Source organism: Hemitrygon akajei, chromosome 25, assembly GCF_048418815.1.
Source record: "Hemitrygon akajei chromosome 25, sHemAka1.3, whole genome shotgun sequence".
Taxonomy (NCBI): Eukaryota; Metazoa; Chordata; class Chondrichthyes; order Myliobatiformes; family Dasyatidae; genus Hemitrygon; species Hemitrygon akajei.
Window position 1 is genome coordinate 9948102 of NC_133148.1, and position 17630 is coordinate 9965731.

Consider the following 17630-nt stretch of genomic DNA (forward strand, 5'->3'; position numbering starts at 1 on the left):
AATGTTTTGAAAGGTTGGTGATGAAAAACATCAACAACTGCATGAGGAACAACTTAGATCCGCTCCATTTTGCCTACAGGAGCAACAGGTCCAGAGCAGATGCCAACTCACTGGCTCATCACTCAATCGTGGAACATCTGGACAGCAAATATACAAACATCAGGATGTTCTTTATCAACAACAGCTCAGCATTCAATGTCATCATCCACTCAAATCTAATCAACTCATGGACCTAGGCTTCAATCCCTCCTTGTGCAATTGGATCCTCTACTTCTTCACCCCAGTCAGTTTGGATTGGCAACATCTCCTTCACAATCTCCAGCAGCACAGGTGTACCACAAGGCTGTGTGCTTAGCCACCTGCTCTACTCACTTTATGCTTGTGACTGTGTGGCTGAGCATAGGACCAATGCCATATTCAAGCTTGCAGATAACACTACTGTCCTTGGCTGAATCAAAGACGGTGATGAGTCAGCATATAGGAGATTGAAAATCTGACTGAACAGTACCATAACAACAACCTTGAGAGGCTTCGGCGAGCAGAGGCTGATGGCGAGCTTGCTCCCAGTGAGGTAAGGCTGGGTAAGTACCTTTAATTAATTTAATTACCTTAGGAGTAGATAATGGAGGCAGCAGTTAGGGCAGTTGAGTGTTCCGTATGCAGTATGTGGGAAGTCAGGGTGAGCACAATTGCCCCTGATGACTACTCCTGTAAAAGTTGCATCCAGCTGCAGCTCCTGACAAACCGAGTTAGGGAACTGGAGCTGGAGCTGGATGAATTTCGGATCATTCGTGAGGCAGAGGCAGAAATAGACAAGGGTTTCAGGGAGACCGTCACCCCTAAAAGTCAGGAGGTAGGCAGCTGGGTGACTGTCAGAAGGGGGAAGGGGAATAGACAGAAAGAGCAGAGCACCCCTGTGGCCCTTCACATCAACAATAAGTATACCATTTTGGATACTGTTGGTGGGGATGACCTACCAGGGACAAGTGGTTGCGTCTCTGGCACTGAGACTGGATCCTCAGCTCAGAAAGGAAGAAAAGAGGGAAGCAGCGGTGATAGGGGTTACGATAGTTAGGGGGACAGATAAGAGGTTCTGTGGGACAGATCGAGAATTGCGGCTGGTCTGTTGCCTCCCTGGTGCCAGGGTCCATGATAACTCGGATCGAGTTCTCGGTATTCTCAGGAGGGAGGGTGAGCAGCCAGATGTCGTGGTCCATGTAGGGACCAATGACATGGATAGGAAGGAGGTCCTGCAAAGAGAGTTTAGGGAGTTAGGTTCAAAGTTGAAAGACAGGACCTCCAGGGTTGTGATCTCAGGATTGTTACCCGTGCCACATGCTAGTGAGGCTAGAAATAGGAAGATAATGCAGCTAAATACATGGCTAAGGAGATGGTGCAGAAGGGAGGGCTTCATGTTTCTGGACAACTAGGCTTTGTTTCAGGGAAGGTGGGACCTGTTCCAACGGGATGGTTTGCACCTGAACTGGAGGGGGACTAACATCCTTGCAGGTAGATTTGCCAGTGCTGCTCCGGGGGGGTTTAAGCAGGGGGAGGGGAATCAGAGTGTTACAGCAGATAGTGAGGTGGAGGAGGATAAAGGTCATGCAAGGACTGCATGTATAGATAGAAATCAAAGGTTTGTACGTGATAGAAATGTTCTCAGGTGCATCTATTTCAATGCAAGGAGTATTGTAGGTAAGGCAGATGAGTTTAGGGCGTGGATTGACATGTGGGATTACGACATTATTGCTATTAGTGAGACTTGGTTGCAGGAAGGGCAGTATCACATTCCGGGGTTCCATTGTTCAGACATGATAGAGGGGGAGGGATGAAAGGGAGAGGTGTGGCATTACTAGTAAGGGAAAATATCACAGCTGTGCATAGACAGGACAGCCCGAGGGCTTGTCTACAGTTGCCATATGGGTGGAACTGAGGAATGGGAAAGGTGTCACTACACTAATAGGGTTGTATTATAGACCACCCAATTGTCAGAGAGAATTAGAGGAGCAAATCTGTAGAGAGATAGCAGACCGATGTAAGAAACAGAAAGTTGTAACAGTTTTAACTTTCGACATATTGACTGGGACTCCCACACTGTGAAAGGGCTAGATGGCTTGGAGTTTTCAAATGTGTTCAGGAAAGTTTTCTAAATCAATATATAGAGGTACCAATGAGAGAGGATGCAATACTTGATCTCCTATTAGGGAACCAGACAGGTCAGGTGACAGAGTATGTGTAGGCGAACATTTTGGGTACAGTGACCAAAATGTCATTAGTTTCAAGTTAATTATGGATAAGGATAGGTCTGGTCCTCGAGTTGAGGTTCTAAACTGGAGAAGGGCCAATTTTGTGGAAATGAGAAAGGATCTAGGAAGAGTGGATTGGGATAAGTTGTTTTCTAGCAAGGATGTGTTCAGTAAGTGAAAGGCCTTCAAAGGCGAAATTTTTAAAGTGCAGAGTTTGCATGTTCCTGCCAGGATTAAAGGCAAAGTTGATAGACATTGGGAACCTTGGTTTTCAAGGGATATTGGCGATCTGGTTAAGAAAAAGAGAGAGGTGTATAGCAGGTATAGGCAACAAGGAACAAATGAGGAGTATAGAAAATGTAAGAAAATACTAAAGAAGGAAATCAGGAAGGCAAAAAGACGACATGAGGTTGTTTGGCAGATAATGTGAAGGTTTCTACAATTATATTACGAGTAAAAGAATAGTAAGAGGCAAAATTGGTCCCCTAGAAGATCAGAGTGATTGTCTATTTGTGGAGCCTCACAAGACGGGGGAGATCTTAAACAGTTTTTTTGCATCAGTATTTACTCAGGAAACTGGCATAGCGTATATGGAAGGAAGGGAAACAAGCAGCAGTGTCATGGAACATATAGAGATTAAAGAGGAGGTGGTGCTTGCTGCCTTACTGCAAATAAAGGTAGATAAATCCCCCGGGCCTGACATGATATTTCCTCGGACTAGTGTAAGAAATTGCAGGGGCCCTAACAGAAATATTTAAAATGTTCTTAGCCAGGGGTGCAGTACCAGAGGATTGGAGGGTAGCTCATGTTGTTCTGTTGTTTTAAAAAGGCTCCAAAAGTAAACCAGGTAATTACAGGCCAGTGAGTCTGACATCAGTAGTAGGTAAATTATTGGAAGGTGTTCTGAGAGATCAGATATACAAGTATTTGGACAGCCAAGGGCTGATTAAGGATAGCCAGCATGGCTTTGTGTGTGGTAGATCATGTTTAACAAATCTTGTAGAGTTTTTCGAGGAGGTTACCAAGAAAGTAGATGAAGGAAAGGCTGTGGGTGTTGTCTACATGGACTTTAGTAAGGCCTTTGACAAGGTCTCTCATGGGAGGTTAGTTCAGAAGGTTCAGACATTAAGTATCCATGGAGAGGTTGTAAACTGGATTCGAAATTGGCTGTGTGGGAGAAGACAGAGTGGTAGTGGACGACTGCTTCTCAGACTGGAGGCCTGTGACTAGTGGTGTGCCTCAAGGATCTGTGCTGGGACCATTGTAGTTTGTTGTCTCTATCAATGATCTAGATGATAATGTGGTAAATTGGATCAGCAGGTTTGCTGATGACACTAAGAATAGAGGCGTTGTGGACAGCGAGGAAGGCTTTCAAAGCTTACAGAGGGATCTGGACCAACTGGAAAAATGGGCCAGAAAATGGCAGATGGAACTTAATGCAGACAAGTGTGAGGTGTTGCATTTTGGAAGGACAAATCAAGGTAGGACATACACAGTAAATGGTAGGGCACTGAGGAGTGCAGAGGAACAAAGGGATCTGGGAGTTCAGATACATAATTCCCTGAAAGTGGTGTCACAGGTAGACAGGGTTGTAAAAAAGGCTTTTGGCATCCTGGCATTCATAAATCAAAGCATCGAGTATAGGAGATGGGATGTTATGGTGAGGTTGTATAAGACACTGGTGAGGCCAAATTTGGAGTATTGTGTGCAGTTCTGGTCATCTAACTATAGGAAGGATATCAGTAAGATTGAGAGTGCAGAGAAAATTTACTAGGATGTTGCTGGGTATTCAGGAATTTATTTACAGGGAAAGACTGAACAGGTTAGGACTTTATTCCTTGGAGCGTAGAAGAATGAGGGGGGATTTGATAGAGGTTTACAAAATTATGAGGGGTATAGATAGAGTAAATGCAAGTAGGCTCTTTCCACTTAGATTAGGAGAGATAAATACAAGAGGACATGGCTTTAAGGTGAAAGGGGAAAGGTTTAGGGAGAACATTAGGGGCAACTTTTTTCACTCAGAGTGGTGGGAGTGTGGATCGAGCTGCCATATGACGTGGTAAATGCGGGCTCACTCTTAAGTTTTAAGAATAAATTTGATAGATACATGGATGGGGGAGGTCTGGAGGGTTATGGACTGGGTGCAGGTCAATGGGACTAGTGGAATAAAGTTTCGGCACAGACTAGAAGGGCCAAATGGCCTGTTTCCCATGCTGTAGTGTTCTATGGTTCTAACCTCTTATCTATGGTTCTAACCAAGGAGCTGACTTTTGATTTCAAGAGAAGGAAACCAGAGGTCTGTAACCCAGGCCTCAAAAAGGACCAGAGGTGGAGAGGGTCAGCAACTTTAAATTCCTGAGTGTTATTACTTCCAAAGGACCAGTCCTAGGCCAAACACACAAGTGCAATTACACTGAAAGCATGTCAGTGCCTCTACTTCCTTAGAAATTTGTAGAGTTTTAGCATGACATTTAAAACTTTGACAAACTTCTATAAACATGCAGTGGAGAGTATATTACTGGCTGCATCACAGCCTGGTATGAAAACACCAATGGCCTTGAACTGAAAATCCTACAAAAAGTCATGAATATGGCCCAGTCCATCACAGGTAAAGCCCTCCTAACCATCTACATGAAAAACCATTATCATGGACCCCGCTACCTAAAACCTGCTCTCTTTTCAACACTGCCATCAGGAGGGCAATGGAGCCTCAGGACTCACACCATCAGGTTCAGAAACAGTTATTACCCTTCAACCATCAGGCTCTTGAACCAGAGGGGATAACTTCACTTGCCCCATCATTGAAATGTTCCCACAACCTACAGACTCCATGGAGAGCAAAGGGCATGATCAGACACAGAAGTAGTTATCGTCATCCAACCAAAGAAGATCCCAGTTGTGACACATGCTCACACCAATGGACTCCAACTTCCAAGATCAAAAGAGAGTGGAACTGCCCCAGGGCAGTTTAAAAACTTTTCCACTTCAGAAACATGTTTCCTGTCATATTTGGACAACCACCATAACCACGGGCTGATAAAAATCCATTCCCTTCCTTCCCATTCTCACTGGAACATGCTAAAGCAGATATACAGTTTTTTTAAACTCAATCTTAACCCATATCTATGCCTGTTGCAACTTTATCCTAAATTCCTTCTTAAAAGGAACTTGTACATACCTTATACAATACCTTATCTCCCGCCTAGGTAGCCTCCTACCTGCCGGCATGAACATCCAACTCACAGACCTCCGTTGATACCCCTGTCCCCCCCCCCCCCCATCCCTATCTATTATTTCAGTCTGGTTCTCTTTCTCTCTTTTTCCCCCCTCACTATAATCTCCCCCCAGCCCTACCTTTCTTTCTCTTTTATTTCCCATAATTCTCCACCCTTCCCCCTAGCCCATTTCCCTCCAACCTATCACTTCCTAGCTCTCTACTTTATCCCTCCCCCCACTTCTTATCCCCCCTTGACCATCCCATGTTACTTCACTCCTGATGAAGGGTTTCGGCCCGAAACGTCATCACTACCTCCTCCCATAGATGCTGTCTGGCCTGCTGAGTTCTGCCAGCATTTTGTGTTTTAATTTTTTTGTACATACCTCTGGCTTTTCTATTTCTGAATAGCCTCACTCACAGCTCCTTTTTGGGCAGTCTGAGGTCAATGCCAGGGTTTGTATTGTTACACAATAAGTCATCATTGTTCATTCCATTGCTGATTTGAAACGAGATGCTGGAAACCAAATGACTGAAGCCACCAGCAACACTCACCTGCCTCAGGGCAAGAACAAACAAGCTGCTCAATCACAAGAAATGGCACCATGCAACCAGTCCCGAGAAATCTTTACAGATCCCATGCTGGCAATAAAGGACTGCTTTCAAAATGCTGCAAGTTTGCACCATTTTGCTTCCAAGCTTCTCCTTTCTGATCAAAGGCCATTTTCTTCAAGTGATTATTCTAGTCTCTGAAACTCTCAACAGAAACAATTACAAAATAAAGTACAGTTAATGTAGGAGCTTCAATTTCTGACACCCAAAGATTTCATGAGCTTTAACTTGCTGGATATTGAAAATGTGTTTTCTCCAAATATAAAGTTAGGTCTCATGAATCTTGAATCTTATAATCAATGTTATCGACCAAGTTACCTATGAGGAACGTATGATGGCTCTGGGTCTGTGCTCATTGGAGCTTAGAAAAATGAGTGGGGTGGGGGGGGGTAGAAGAATCTCCTTCTCCACTTCCACTGTATCTAGGCTTTTCAATAGAGAGATAGAGATATTGAGATTGTCTTCAATAGTGGGGGAGTCCAGGACCAGAAGGTAAGGACATCTTTTAAAACAGATGATGAGGAATTTCTTTAGTCAGAGGGTGGTGAATCTGTGGAATTCATCTTCACTGATGGCTGTGGAGGGAGGCCAAATTAATGAATATATTTATAGTAGATGTCAATAGGTTCTGGATTAGTAAAGGTGATGGGGAGAGGGCAGGAGAATGGGATTGCGAAGGATAATGAATTTATTTAGCCACACCACCCAGCAACCCAATTTAACACTAGCCTAATCACGGGACCATTTATAATGACCAACTAAACTCCTAAACAGTAATTTCTTCAGGCTGTGGGAGGAAACTAGAGCAGCAGGAGAAAACTCACATATTCCACAGGAAAGACATACAGACTCCTTACAGATGATGCCGGAATGGAGGGTTATGGGCTGAGTGCGGGTCAGTGGGACTAGGTGAGAGTAAGCGTTTGGCACGGACTAGAAGGGCCGAGATTGCCTGTTTCCGTGCTGTAAATTGTTATATGGTTATATGAATGCCCGAGCTCTAATGGCTAATCATTACACTGTCATATCACCCACTGAACAACAATGATGGAATGGCAAAACAGACTGCACAGGCCTAATTCTGCTCCAAGTTAAGTCTTTGCCTCTGCTCAGCTGCTGCTGAAACCTTCAAAAGCCTTTGCTAGCGCCAGAATCAACAACTCCAGTGGTTTCCTGCTCAGCCGTTCTCATTCCACTCTGCAAACTGGAACTCCCCAACACTTCTGCTGCTCATCTCTGAGATGACAATGATTCAACCATACACTATTCAAAGGGTAATGTTACTTATTAAAAACCACAACTTTAAAATTCTCCACTACATTCATTTTTAATGTCCCTTCAGCCTTAAATCTCATCTCCAATCTCCTCAAATCTTTCAAGATATCTGCAGTCTTCCTACACTTGGCTCAAGAAGTCATGCCTTCAGCTCGCTAGAGATTACTGGTGGAATTCCTTCCTTACACCTCTGTGCATCTTCTTCCTCCCTTCAATCACTCCTGAGCACCATTTTTCTTTTTAATCCTCTGCTTTATTATTTCCATATGAAACTAGGTACTTGAAAAATACAACTAGTAAATACAACTTTCTACATCAGCTCTGACCCCCTCCTCAGCCTCTTCTATTGTTCTAATGAAGATGAATTAAAACTGAACAGCAACTTAAAATAGACACCTTGCAGACTTTCAGATTCAGTTTAACAATTTCAGATTATGTACTGCAGCCTCAAATTTCACCCAGATTCACATACACCAACCCTTCACCCAGATTCACATACACCAACTCTTCACCCACTTCAGCGTTTGATGGTTTCTTTTTGCAAAACAACAAGAGCAACTCAGTGGGTTGAGCAACATCTGTGGAAGGAAGGGAATGATGGACATTTTGGGTTAAGACCAGGCATCAGAACTAAGAATGGGGAGGGAGGATAGGCATTATAAAAGAGGGAGAATACCCCCCTTTCCCTTCGTAAGGCCTATCCTCCCTCAAAAGAGATTTCTCTATTGTTTTCAGCTGCAATATTTACAGCAATTGTTTGTTTCTTCAATTTCATCCATTCTTTCTTACTCACTTTATAAATTCTCATGTCTGCATTTAATATTTAAATTACCCATATGAACCTGTCCTGTCTGTGGGGAGAGTACTGTGTTCTATTAAACATAAACCAGTCTTGAATTCAATTGACTTTATTACTTACATCCTTCATACACGAGTAGAAAAATCTTTACGTTACATCTCTATTCAAATGTGCATTGTGCAATTATAGTAATTTATAATTAATATTATGTACAACAGGATAGTTAATATAACATAAAAATACAGTAGCATCAGCATGAATTAAGCAGTCTGATGATCTGGTGGAAGAAGCTGTCCTGGTGCCTCTTGGTCCTGGCTTTTATGCTGCGGTACCATTGTGCCTTTTTCACCACACAGCCAATAGGTACAGATCATGTGAGATCCTCGATGATATTTATGCAGAGAAACTTAAACCTGTTCACCCTCTCAACCCAGTTTGTTATTAGCTGGTACCAAAGGATCACTCACTACTGATTGCAAGAACATACAATTCAAAGTGTTCTAAGATTCAGATCTCATCTGAAACACAGTGAAATCAGAGCCACATAACATCTGTCCTAAAATGTTGGGTGGCATCTTTGAAGGAAAAATCACTTGGTGGAGTTTGCAGGAAAACCATCTAGAACATGTTTTCATTGTTTTGAATTTACACACGTCCATGCCAGCCTCAGCTCTTGCCGATGACTCAATGGAGGCACACGTACTGAGAGCACATCAACAGCTGATGGTTGGTGGATAGAAGTCGCAGTGCAATGGCTGAAACCAGGAGACCCGTCCTGGATTTGGTGGACTACCCATTTGTGTGGGTGGGTAAGAGGGACAAACTGGTTTGTTTTGCTGTCCTGACGAAGGGTCTCAGCCTGAAACGTCGACTGTACCTCTTCCTATAGATGCTGCCTGGCTTGCTGAGTTCCACCAGCATTTTGTGTGTGCTGTTTGAATTTCCAGCATCTGCAGATTTCCTCGCGTTTTTGTTTTGCTGTTCCTGCTTTGTTGCTTGCTGTCTTCTGTTTTGTTTCGTTGAGTTGTTTTGTTCTGCCAAGCATCATGGACAAGTGGGAACTCATGCCAATCTATGATCCATAACTAATATTGCTCAGTATTTTGTGGCCACATCACCTTGCAGCCAAATAGTGCACCACAAACAGCACTGTTCCCCACATTACAAAGGTGGCTATACACTCAATGAACACTTTATTAGGTAAAGGACATCCCTAATAAAGTGGATACTAAGTACATATCCGTGGTCTTCTGCTGCTGTATCAGCCACTTCAAGATCCAACACGTGCCAAGATGCTTCTGAGCTCTCTCATTTAAAAGGTGTGTTCACCAAAAGAACTGCTGCTCACTGGATAGTTTTTGTTTCTTGCACCATTCTCTAAACTCCAGAGACCATTGTGTGTGAAAACTCCAAGAGGTCAACAGCTTGAGATACTCAAACCACCTCGTCTAGTACCAATGGTCAAAGTCACCAAGATTACATTTCCTCCCCATTCTGATGTTTGGCTGAACAACAAATGAACCCCTTGACCATGTCTGCATGCTTTTAGTTGCTGCCACATGATTAGCAGGTGTACCTAATAAAGTGGCCACTGAATGCTAGATGTGTTGATGGCTGTAAAGCCCTTTGGGACTTGAAAGCTGGTGTCGATGAGGGCTTGGGACATTAATGACATTATGAACCCCTCTGATGGATTATAAAACTGAAGGAGTCAAACAGCCTGTTAGTTTCTCATAATTTTGCATGGGCAGGGGAGTGGAACAACATGGACAAGTCTAAAAAAATCTTTTCATGCACAGCAAGACAGATAGCCTACTCTTGTATAATCCACAGCCTAGATAGAGAGTATATGTAGAGAGGATGCTTCCTTTAGTGGGGGAGTCTAGGAGCAGAGGGCACAGCCTCAGAATGGAGGGGTGTCCATTTGGAACACAGATGAAGAATTTCTTTAGTCAAGGGGTGGTGAGTCTGTTGAACTCATTGCCACTGATAGCAGTGGAAGGTATATTTAAAGCAGTTAGGTTCTTCTTTAGTCAGGGTGTCAAAGATTATGGGGAGAAGGCAAGAAAATGGGGTTGAGAAGGATAATAAATCAGCCAATGAAATGGCAGAGCAGACCTGATGGGCTGAATGGCCCAATTCTGCACCCATGTCTTATGGGCTATAATCTTACTCTGGAATGTGTAGTGACATGAATCACTACAAATTGATCAGTCCAGTAGCACACAAACAGCAGATCTACAATGGGTAACACAGTGACACAGAGCTGCTGCCTCAGAGTGCAATAGTCCCAGCTCAATCAGAAGTTAGGAGCTTGCATGGTCTCTCCATGGCCACTTTGCTTTTCTGACTTTCTCCAGTTCTGCCCCATATACCAAACATTTTATTTATTTGTTTTATTTTTATTTAGAGATACAGCGTGGAATAGGGCCTTCATGTCCTTTGAATCACATCAGCAGCAACCTCCAATTTAACCTTAGTCTTATCATGGGACAGTTTTCAATGACCAATTAAACCACTAATTGGTATGTCTTTGGACTGTGGGAAGATACCTCAGCACCCAGTGAAAACCCAAGCATTTTATGGGGAGGACGTACAGACACCTTACAGATAATGTCGGAACTGAACTCTGATGGCCCCAAGCTGTAATAGTGTCGCACTAACCACTACACTACCCCCAATGCCCTATGAGCAGGATGCAAGGTTCACTGGTCAGTGCAAATTGTCCCGAGTGACAGGTGAGGGGTGGAATCTGGGAGAAGTTGATGTGAATGTGGGGAGGATAAAGTGTGATTGGGTGCCTGATAATTGCAGTGGACTTAGAGGGCAGAAGGGCTTGCTTTCACACTGTATAACTACGACAATAAACAACAGCTGGCTCTCTTCCATTTCCAAACATTCATAGTCATGAGGATACGGGTAAACACAAAAGGAACATGACACAGCAGAGAGTCAGGGAGAGGGCAGACGCAGACGCAGCACGAGGAAAGCAGCTCCGTGAGAAGCTGCTCTTGGCAGCTGTCTTTTCACACACTTCCCCTCCAATAAAAAAAAGATTGAGACAAATAAATATCAGACTCTTCTGCGTCCCACCAAATCTACAGTCCACCCAGTGGTCACTTACACAGATCCTTTCCACACTGCCCAGAGTTGTCTGGTATGAGGGGGGCCACTGCACAGGACTGGGAAAAGCTGCAGAAGTTGTACACTCAGCTAGCCCCATCATGGGCACTAACCTCCCCAGCATCCAAGATGCCTCAAAAAGGCAGTGTCCATCATTAAAGAACCCCCCCCCCCCCCACCAAACACACAGGGCATCCTCCCTTCTCATTGCTACCACCAAGAAAGAGGTGCAGGAGCCTCAATGCTTCAGGAACAGCTTCTTCCCTTCCACCAACAGATTTCTGAATCAACAATGAACCCACGTACACTACCTCACTATTTCCCCCCTTTTTGCACTACTTCTGTAACTTAACTTTTATGTGTACTTACTGTAAATTGACCTAGGGCTATGTATTACATTGCAATACATAATAAACTCTGTAAATTACAACGTTTCTTAAGTTTTTCATGGTCAGAGGAGGTAGTGGGAATAAGCTCCCACTACATATTAAATTTTCTCAAATAGTCCCAGACAACCAAGTTCAGCTCCTGGCCTTTATATGTGGCTTAAGCCCGACTGAACCATTTCCTTTTTTTTACAAAAAAGAGAAGGGGCAAAGGCAGGTTACTGGCAACTTAAAACCAGTTGTTCTGGGCAGATGCGACTTGTCAGCCATGATTAGCAGCTCACCTAGGAGAAGGGAAAACTCTGATCTCAAACTTCCACTGCCTTGTGGCAAGACCTACTCATGGGGAAGGATTCAGGAATAAACCCAGAGGGGAAAAAACTCAGAGGCAGCCGTCCCTAAGGCAGCCCCATGTTAAATTCCACACTGACAGTTCCTGCAATGCCACTGGTGCTAAACTGTATCAGTTCCTTTGGATTCATCAGCTGTGTGGAGAGCGGGAGCCTGCTACAAGGCTTGCTCTCCATATCGTACTGCCCCGGTCGGTTTTCATATCACATAGACAGCTGGGAGACAACATCAATGGCTGACCCCAAACAACAAATGCTGCTGCAAAACAACAAATTTCACAACCCATGCCAGTGATTCTTTCTCATTTCAGTTTCTACCACTCACTCATACAGACTGACCATGTTGTTGGGATATGGGAGGAAACTAGAGTACTGAGGAGACCCATGTGGCCACAGCAAGAACATACAAATTACAGACAGCACCAGAGGTCAAGACTGAACCCAAAAGAGTAAACACAAGAGATCGGCAGATGTTGGAAATCCAGGGCTACACACACAAACTGCTGGAGGAACATAGATGAGGCAGAATCGATGGAAATTAATAAAAAATTTGGAAAGGGGGGGGAAGATGCCAGAATAAAAAGGTGGGGGTGGGGGGGAGAGAGGAAGGAGGACGAGCTAGAAGGCGATAGGTTGGAAAGGTAAGGGGCTGGGCTGGAGAAGAAAGAATCCGATAGGAAAGGAGAGTGAACCATGGGAGAGAGGGGAGAAGCAGATGCACCAGAGGAACTGATAGGCAGGTGAGGAGGAGAGGGAAGGGGGGGAAGAGGAAAAGAAGGAAACTATAAATGACTGGAAGGAGAAATGGAAGCTCATGCACCCAGAATGCGAGAGTTGAGGCAGCAGCTCACTGCGTCGCTGTGCTGCCCGCTCATTTTCCACGAGTGTATGACCATAAACAGTCTTGCATTGCTAGTTTAGCAAAAACAACACCCCAGGCAAAGCTGAGCATAAAGCTTTTGGAACGTTAGAAAAGCCTAGACACAACAATAAAGCAAAAGCTTTGCTCACTTTCACAGTCGAGCTGTTTACAGGTGCAGCCAAGGGATGGTCACTGACTCGCAGCATTGACGGAGATGCCTCTTGCAAATGCAGAGCCTTTTTGCCCCCATTCAAACCAACGGCATCCACATCACCTATTTTCACAGAGCACAGGCTCAGCTCAGACTGCTCTCCTCCGCCAACCGTTTCCTCTAACAGCCTCATCTGGTCCTACATGCTGCAGAAAGCAAGGTTACGCAACCTGTTGCCCAGCAACCAGCTACCTGCACAGAAGTTTCCATTACATGCCTATGTTGTGGTTTCTGTGACAATTTAATCAGAAGATACAAACAACAACCAGAGCCAAAGTTGGTTAAGTCTCTCAGTAAAACTGTTCAAGGGGAATGTGCTTAATCTGAAAACAAGCAATATTGTGAACCCATGCATGTGCAATATACTCAGTGAAAGCATAACATTCCAGTACACAGGCATTTTACCACCAGCAAACAATTACTACATTCAATACAGAAAGGAACCAAAAAAAATAAGTAAGTTACATTGAGGTGGTTTCCTTAAGGCTGTCTTAGCTGGACTGGTAGTGGGGGGGGCAAGCTCCCACTACCCATTAAATGCCGCAAATGATCCGAGTGTCAAATAGCCTCCGACGACCAAGTCCAGTTCCTGGCCTTCACCAGCAGCTTAGCCACCGAGCCCACTGAACACACTCAGAAGCAGCAGCTACTGCAGGGCCAACCGAAGACCACAAGACATTGGAGCAGAATTAGGCCATCGAGTCTGCTCTGCCATTTAATCACGGCCGATCTTTTAACCCTCTCCTCAGCCCCACTGCCAAGTCTTCTCCCCATAACCTCAGATGTCGCGTCCAATCAAGAACCTATCAAGTTCTGCCTCGAACACACCCAACAACCTGGCCTCCACAGCTGCCTGTGGTAATACAGTCACCACCCTCTGGCGATATCTACTCTGTCCAGGCCTTTCAACATTCAAAAGGTTTCGATGAGATCCACCCTCCGCCAACCTTCTAAGTTGCAGCCAGTACAGACCCAGAGTTATCAAACACTCCGAGTCTCTATATTGAGTTCAACGCTGATTGGCAACTCCTGAGATGCCACTGGTGCCAAACTGTATAGATTTCTGCCATTCCTTTGGATTTATCAGCTGTGTGGAGAGGGCAAGTTGGCTGCAAGGGCAATAGCTTCCTCTCCACATCATACTGCCCTAGCTTGCGTACTGGCTTGTGTAATGACTTTGAAAGTCAAGATGCAACATCCACTGTTGACCCTGACCAACGGAGGCCAAGAAGACATTAATATGGCATTTGGAGATGACCCAAAATAAAACAAGACATGACACAAGGTGGAATTCAGAACCGAGAACCATCTAACCATGTAGCTTTCAGCAGGCTTTTAAACAGCAGGGGGAAATAAGACTAGCCCCAGGATAGCAGGGTCAGACAGCTCTCCATCGATGATGAGGGTCATGGCAGAAACACCAAGCAGCAAGAGCATGCCATATGTCTGGGCAGCGAGAAGACAGAAGGATTGTGAAGCTCATACCAAAGAGATCTTCAAGGCAAGATATTGGTGCAAGAGCAAGTCAAGCCAATGAAAAGGGATAAAGTCCAGGAAGACTACCCAACTCATGTAATAAGGGACACACTGGGCAAGATCCAAAACAGACTTACTAGGATAGTAAATCTATTTCCAGCATCTGCAGACTCTCTTGTATCTATTACTAGGATAGTATCTAAACAGGTCGGCTGGTGGTGTAGTGGCATCAGCACTGGACTTTAAGGCAGATGGTCCAAGTTCAACCCCAGCCGGGTCCCAACCTGGGCAGCAGTACCTGCACGGAAGAAAAGCCTAGCAATCTACTTCTGTATCGGTCCATGAGGTCATAAGGAGTTGGATTCAACTAAATGATTGAACAACAAAAGTATCTAAACACCAAGTGCCAACCATCAGTGATCAGATTTACACTACTGCCACAGGTGACAGATGCTGTGATAAACTAACCACTAACAGAGGAAGTTTCAGTATCGATCACCTCGATAATGACAGTTATATACATCCTAAGAATCCCTGTAAACACATCCATATTCTTTGGAGGCACTGGGCAAAGGGCAATTAAGATATGCTTCAGTTCCAGAGGCTGCAGCTGGACAGTAGTGGATGATCTATCACAATTGAACGTGGCCCAATAGGCCTACGGTAGTCTAGGCACGGGAGCACATGGGTTAGCACAAGGCTTTTAGTGCCAGTTATAAAATTCCCATTGTAAAAAGTTTCTACATTCTCCCCATGACTGTGGGTTTTCTTGGAAGTTTCCTCCCACATTCCAGACATACAATTTAGAGTTATTTGCTAAGTTGGCAGCAGGAGCACGGTGACACTTGCAGGCTGCCCACGGCACATCCTCGAGACAAATGATGCCTTCCTTCCACTGCATGTTCTGGTACACATCTAACAAATAAAACTAACCTTTATCTTTATAAGCTACCACGGATCTGAATTTTTCTTTTGCAGAAACCCAGATGTTGCTTGTATATCACAAAGATTTTGCAGGTGCTTTTTAAACTTTTTTTTTTAAAAACAAACACACAAATGATGGATTCCTTCTGACTAACTTAGAAGATAGAAAGAGAGCAGTGAAATAATCTGGAAATTAAGATGCATAAAGATTTTTAAAAATCATACTGACACAGAAGTTATTTGCAACAGTATGGAAGGTGAATTCATGGGGTCAAGGAAGTTTCTCAGTTCTATACATTGATGAACCAAAGACACAAGCTATTTTAGCTATAATGCTGTGTTGTAGGAAAGGGTTAAATTATCTCAGAGTTAAAGAACATTTTGGAAACAGCGACTGCAATGTGATTTTCCATAAAAATTCAAAGCAATTTAGTTCAATACAAGGTTGCAGCCTCAAAATAATGCGCCAGTCATTCAGGACAAAGAAAACTAATGTCTTCACAGTTCTGGAATCCTCTACTCAAGAGAGCTGTGGAGGCTCAGTCACCGAGTACGTGTACAAACAAGATATCATAAGCAAGTTTTTTTGATTTATGGGAGTCAGATTGATGCTATTGAAAGAATGAAGCACCAAGGTAAAAATCAGCCATGATACTATTGAAATGAAGGAGCAGCCAAGAGGGGGCAAATGACCTATCATCCCTTGCTAACAGTTCACCCCAGGAAATAACCCCTCCTACACTTTCAAGGCACACTTCAGCATCTGAATGAAAAGGTACCATTAGCTATGAGAAGTGTACACACACACACACACACACACACACACACACACACACACACACACACACACACACACACACACACACACACACACACACACACACACACACACACACACACACACACACACACACACACCTCCTCCCCCCCCCCCCCAAAAGCCCAAGAGCAGAGAACACATAACAACCACAACACAAAAACAAACATGTATGGGCTCCAAACCATACCCAGTTAATTTAGAAAGTGCCAGAACACTAAGAGTTGGTATATTTCCAGTGCATTTATAACATGGTACTTGATAAAGAATGACAAATTTTAATACCACAGCACACTCCAACAATGGAAGCTCTCCATCACCCAATCAGCTCCCTGCTTCTTCCTTTTAATGAAATCGCAGGCTACAACAACACTTTGTCACCAAACAATTGATACTAGAGCAAACAATCATCACAGCGATATTTCATTCTGCACTACTACACAGACTGAGAGCAGGGAGACTGAAACCAGAGAGATAAATAGACAATAAACTGTAGGTGCAGGAGTAGGCTATTCGGCCCTTCTAACCAGCACCGCCATTCACTGTGATCATGGCTGAATCATACACAATCAGTACCCCGTTCCTGCCCTCTCCCTATATCCCTTGACCCCGCTATCTATAAGAGCTCTATCTAACTCTCTCTTGAATGCATCCAGAGACTTGGCCTCCACTGCCTTCTGGGGCAGAACATTCCACATATCCACCACTCTCTGGGTGAAAAAGTTTTTCCGCATCTCTGTTCTAAATGGCCTACCCCTTATTTTTAAACTGTGGCCTCTAGTTCTGGACTCACCCATCAGTGGGAACATGTTTCCTGCCTCCAGCATGTCCAATCCCTTAATAATCTTACATGTTTCAATCAGATCCCCTCTCATCCTTCTAAATTCCAGTGTATACAAGCCCAGTCGCTCCAATCTTTCAACATATGACAGTCCCACCATTCCGGGAATTAACCTTGTGAACCTACGCTGCACTCCCTCAATAGCAAGAATGTCCTTCCTCAAATTTGGAGACCAAAACTGCACACAATACTCCAGGTGGGGTCTCACCAGGGCCCTGTACAGCTGCAGAAGGACCTCTTTACTCCTATACTCAATTCTTCTTGTTATAAAAGCCAGCATGCCATTAGCTTTCTTCACTGCCTGCTGTACCTGCATGCTTGCTTTCATAGACTGATGTACGAGAACACCTAGATCTCGTTGTACTTCCCCTTCTCCTAACTTGACTCCATTTAGATAGTAATCTGCCTTCCTGTTCTTGCCACCAAAGTGGATAACCTCACATTTATCCACATTAAACTGCATCTGCCATACATTTGCCCACTCACCCAACCTG

General features: G+C 44.2%; 1 protein-coding gene across 2 annotated transcripts in view; it reads right to left on the minus strand.

Annotated features, from left to right (window-relative positions):
• The window catches only part of LOC140716368 (inositol-trisphosphate 3-kinase C-like), a 58517-nt gene that overhangs the window by 23471 nt on the left and 17416 nt on the right, over positions 1 to 17630 (minus strand). Inside the window, exon 1 of one of the 2 annotated variants that reach the window (XM_073029040.1) lies at positions 13017 to 13226. The exons of the other annotated variant lie outside the window; for it this stretch is intronic. Within the exon in view, the coding sequence (XP_072885141.1) occupies positions 13017 to 13211 (195 nt within the window). The 5' untranslated portion in view covers positions 13212 to 13226. Of the gene's footprint in view, positions 1 to 13016; positions 13227 to 17630 lie in introns of those variants that run through there. 2 annotated transcript variants of the gene reach the window in all.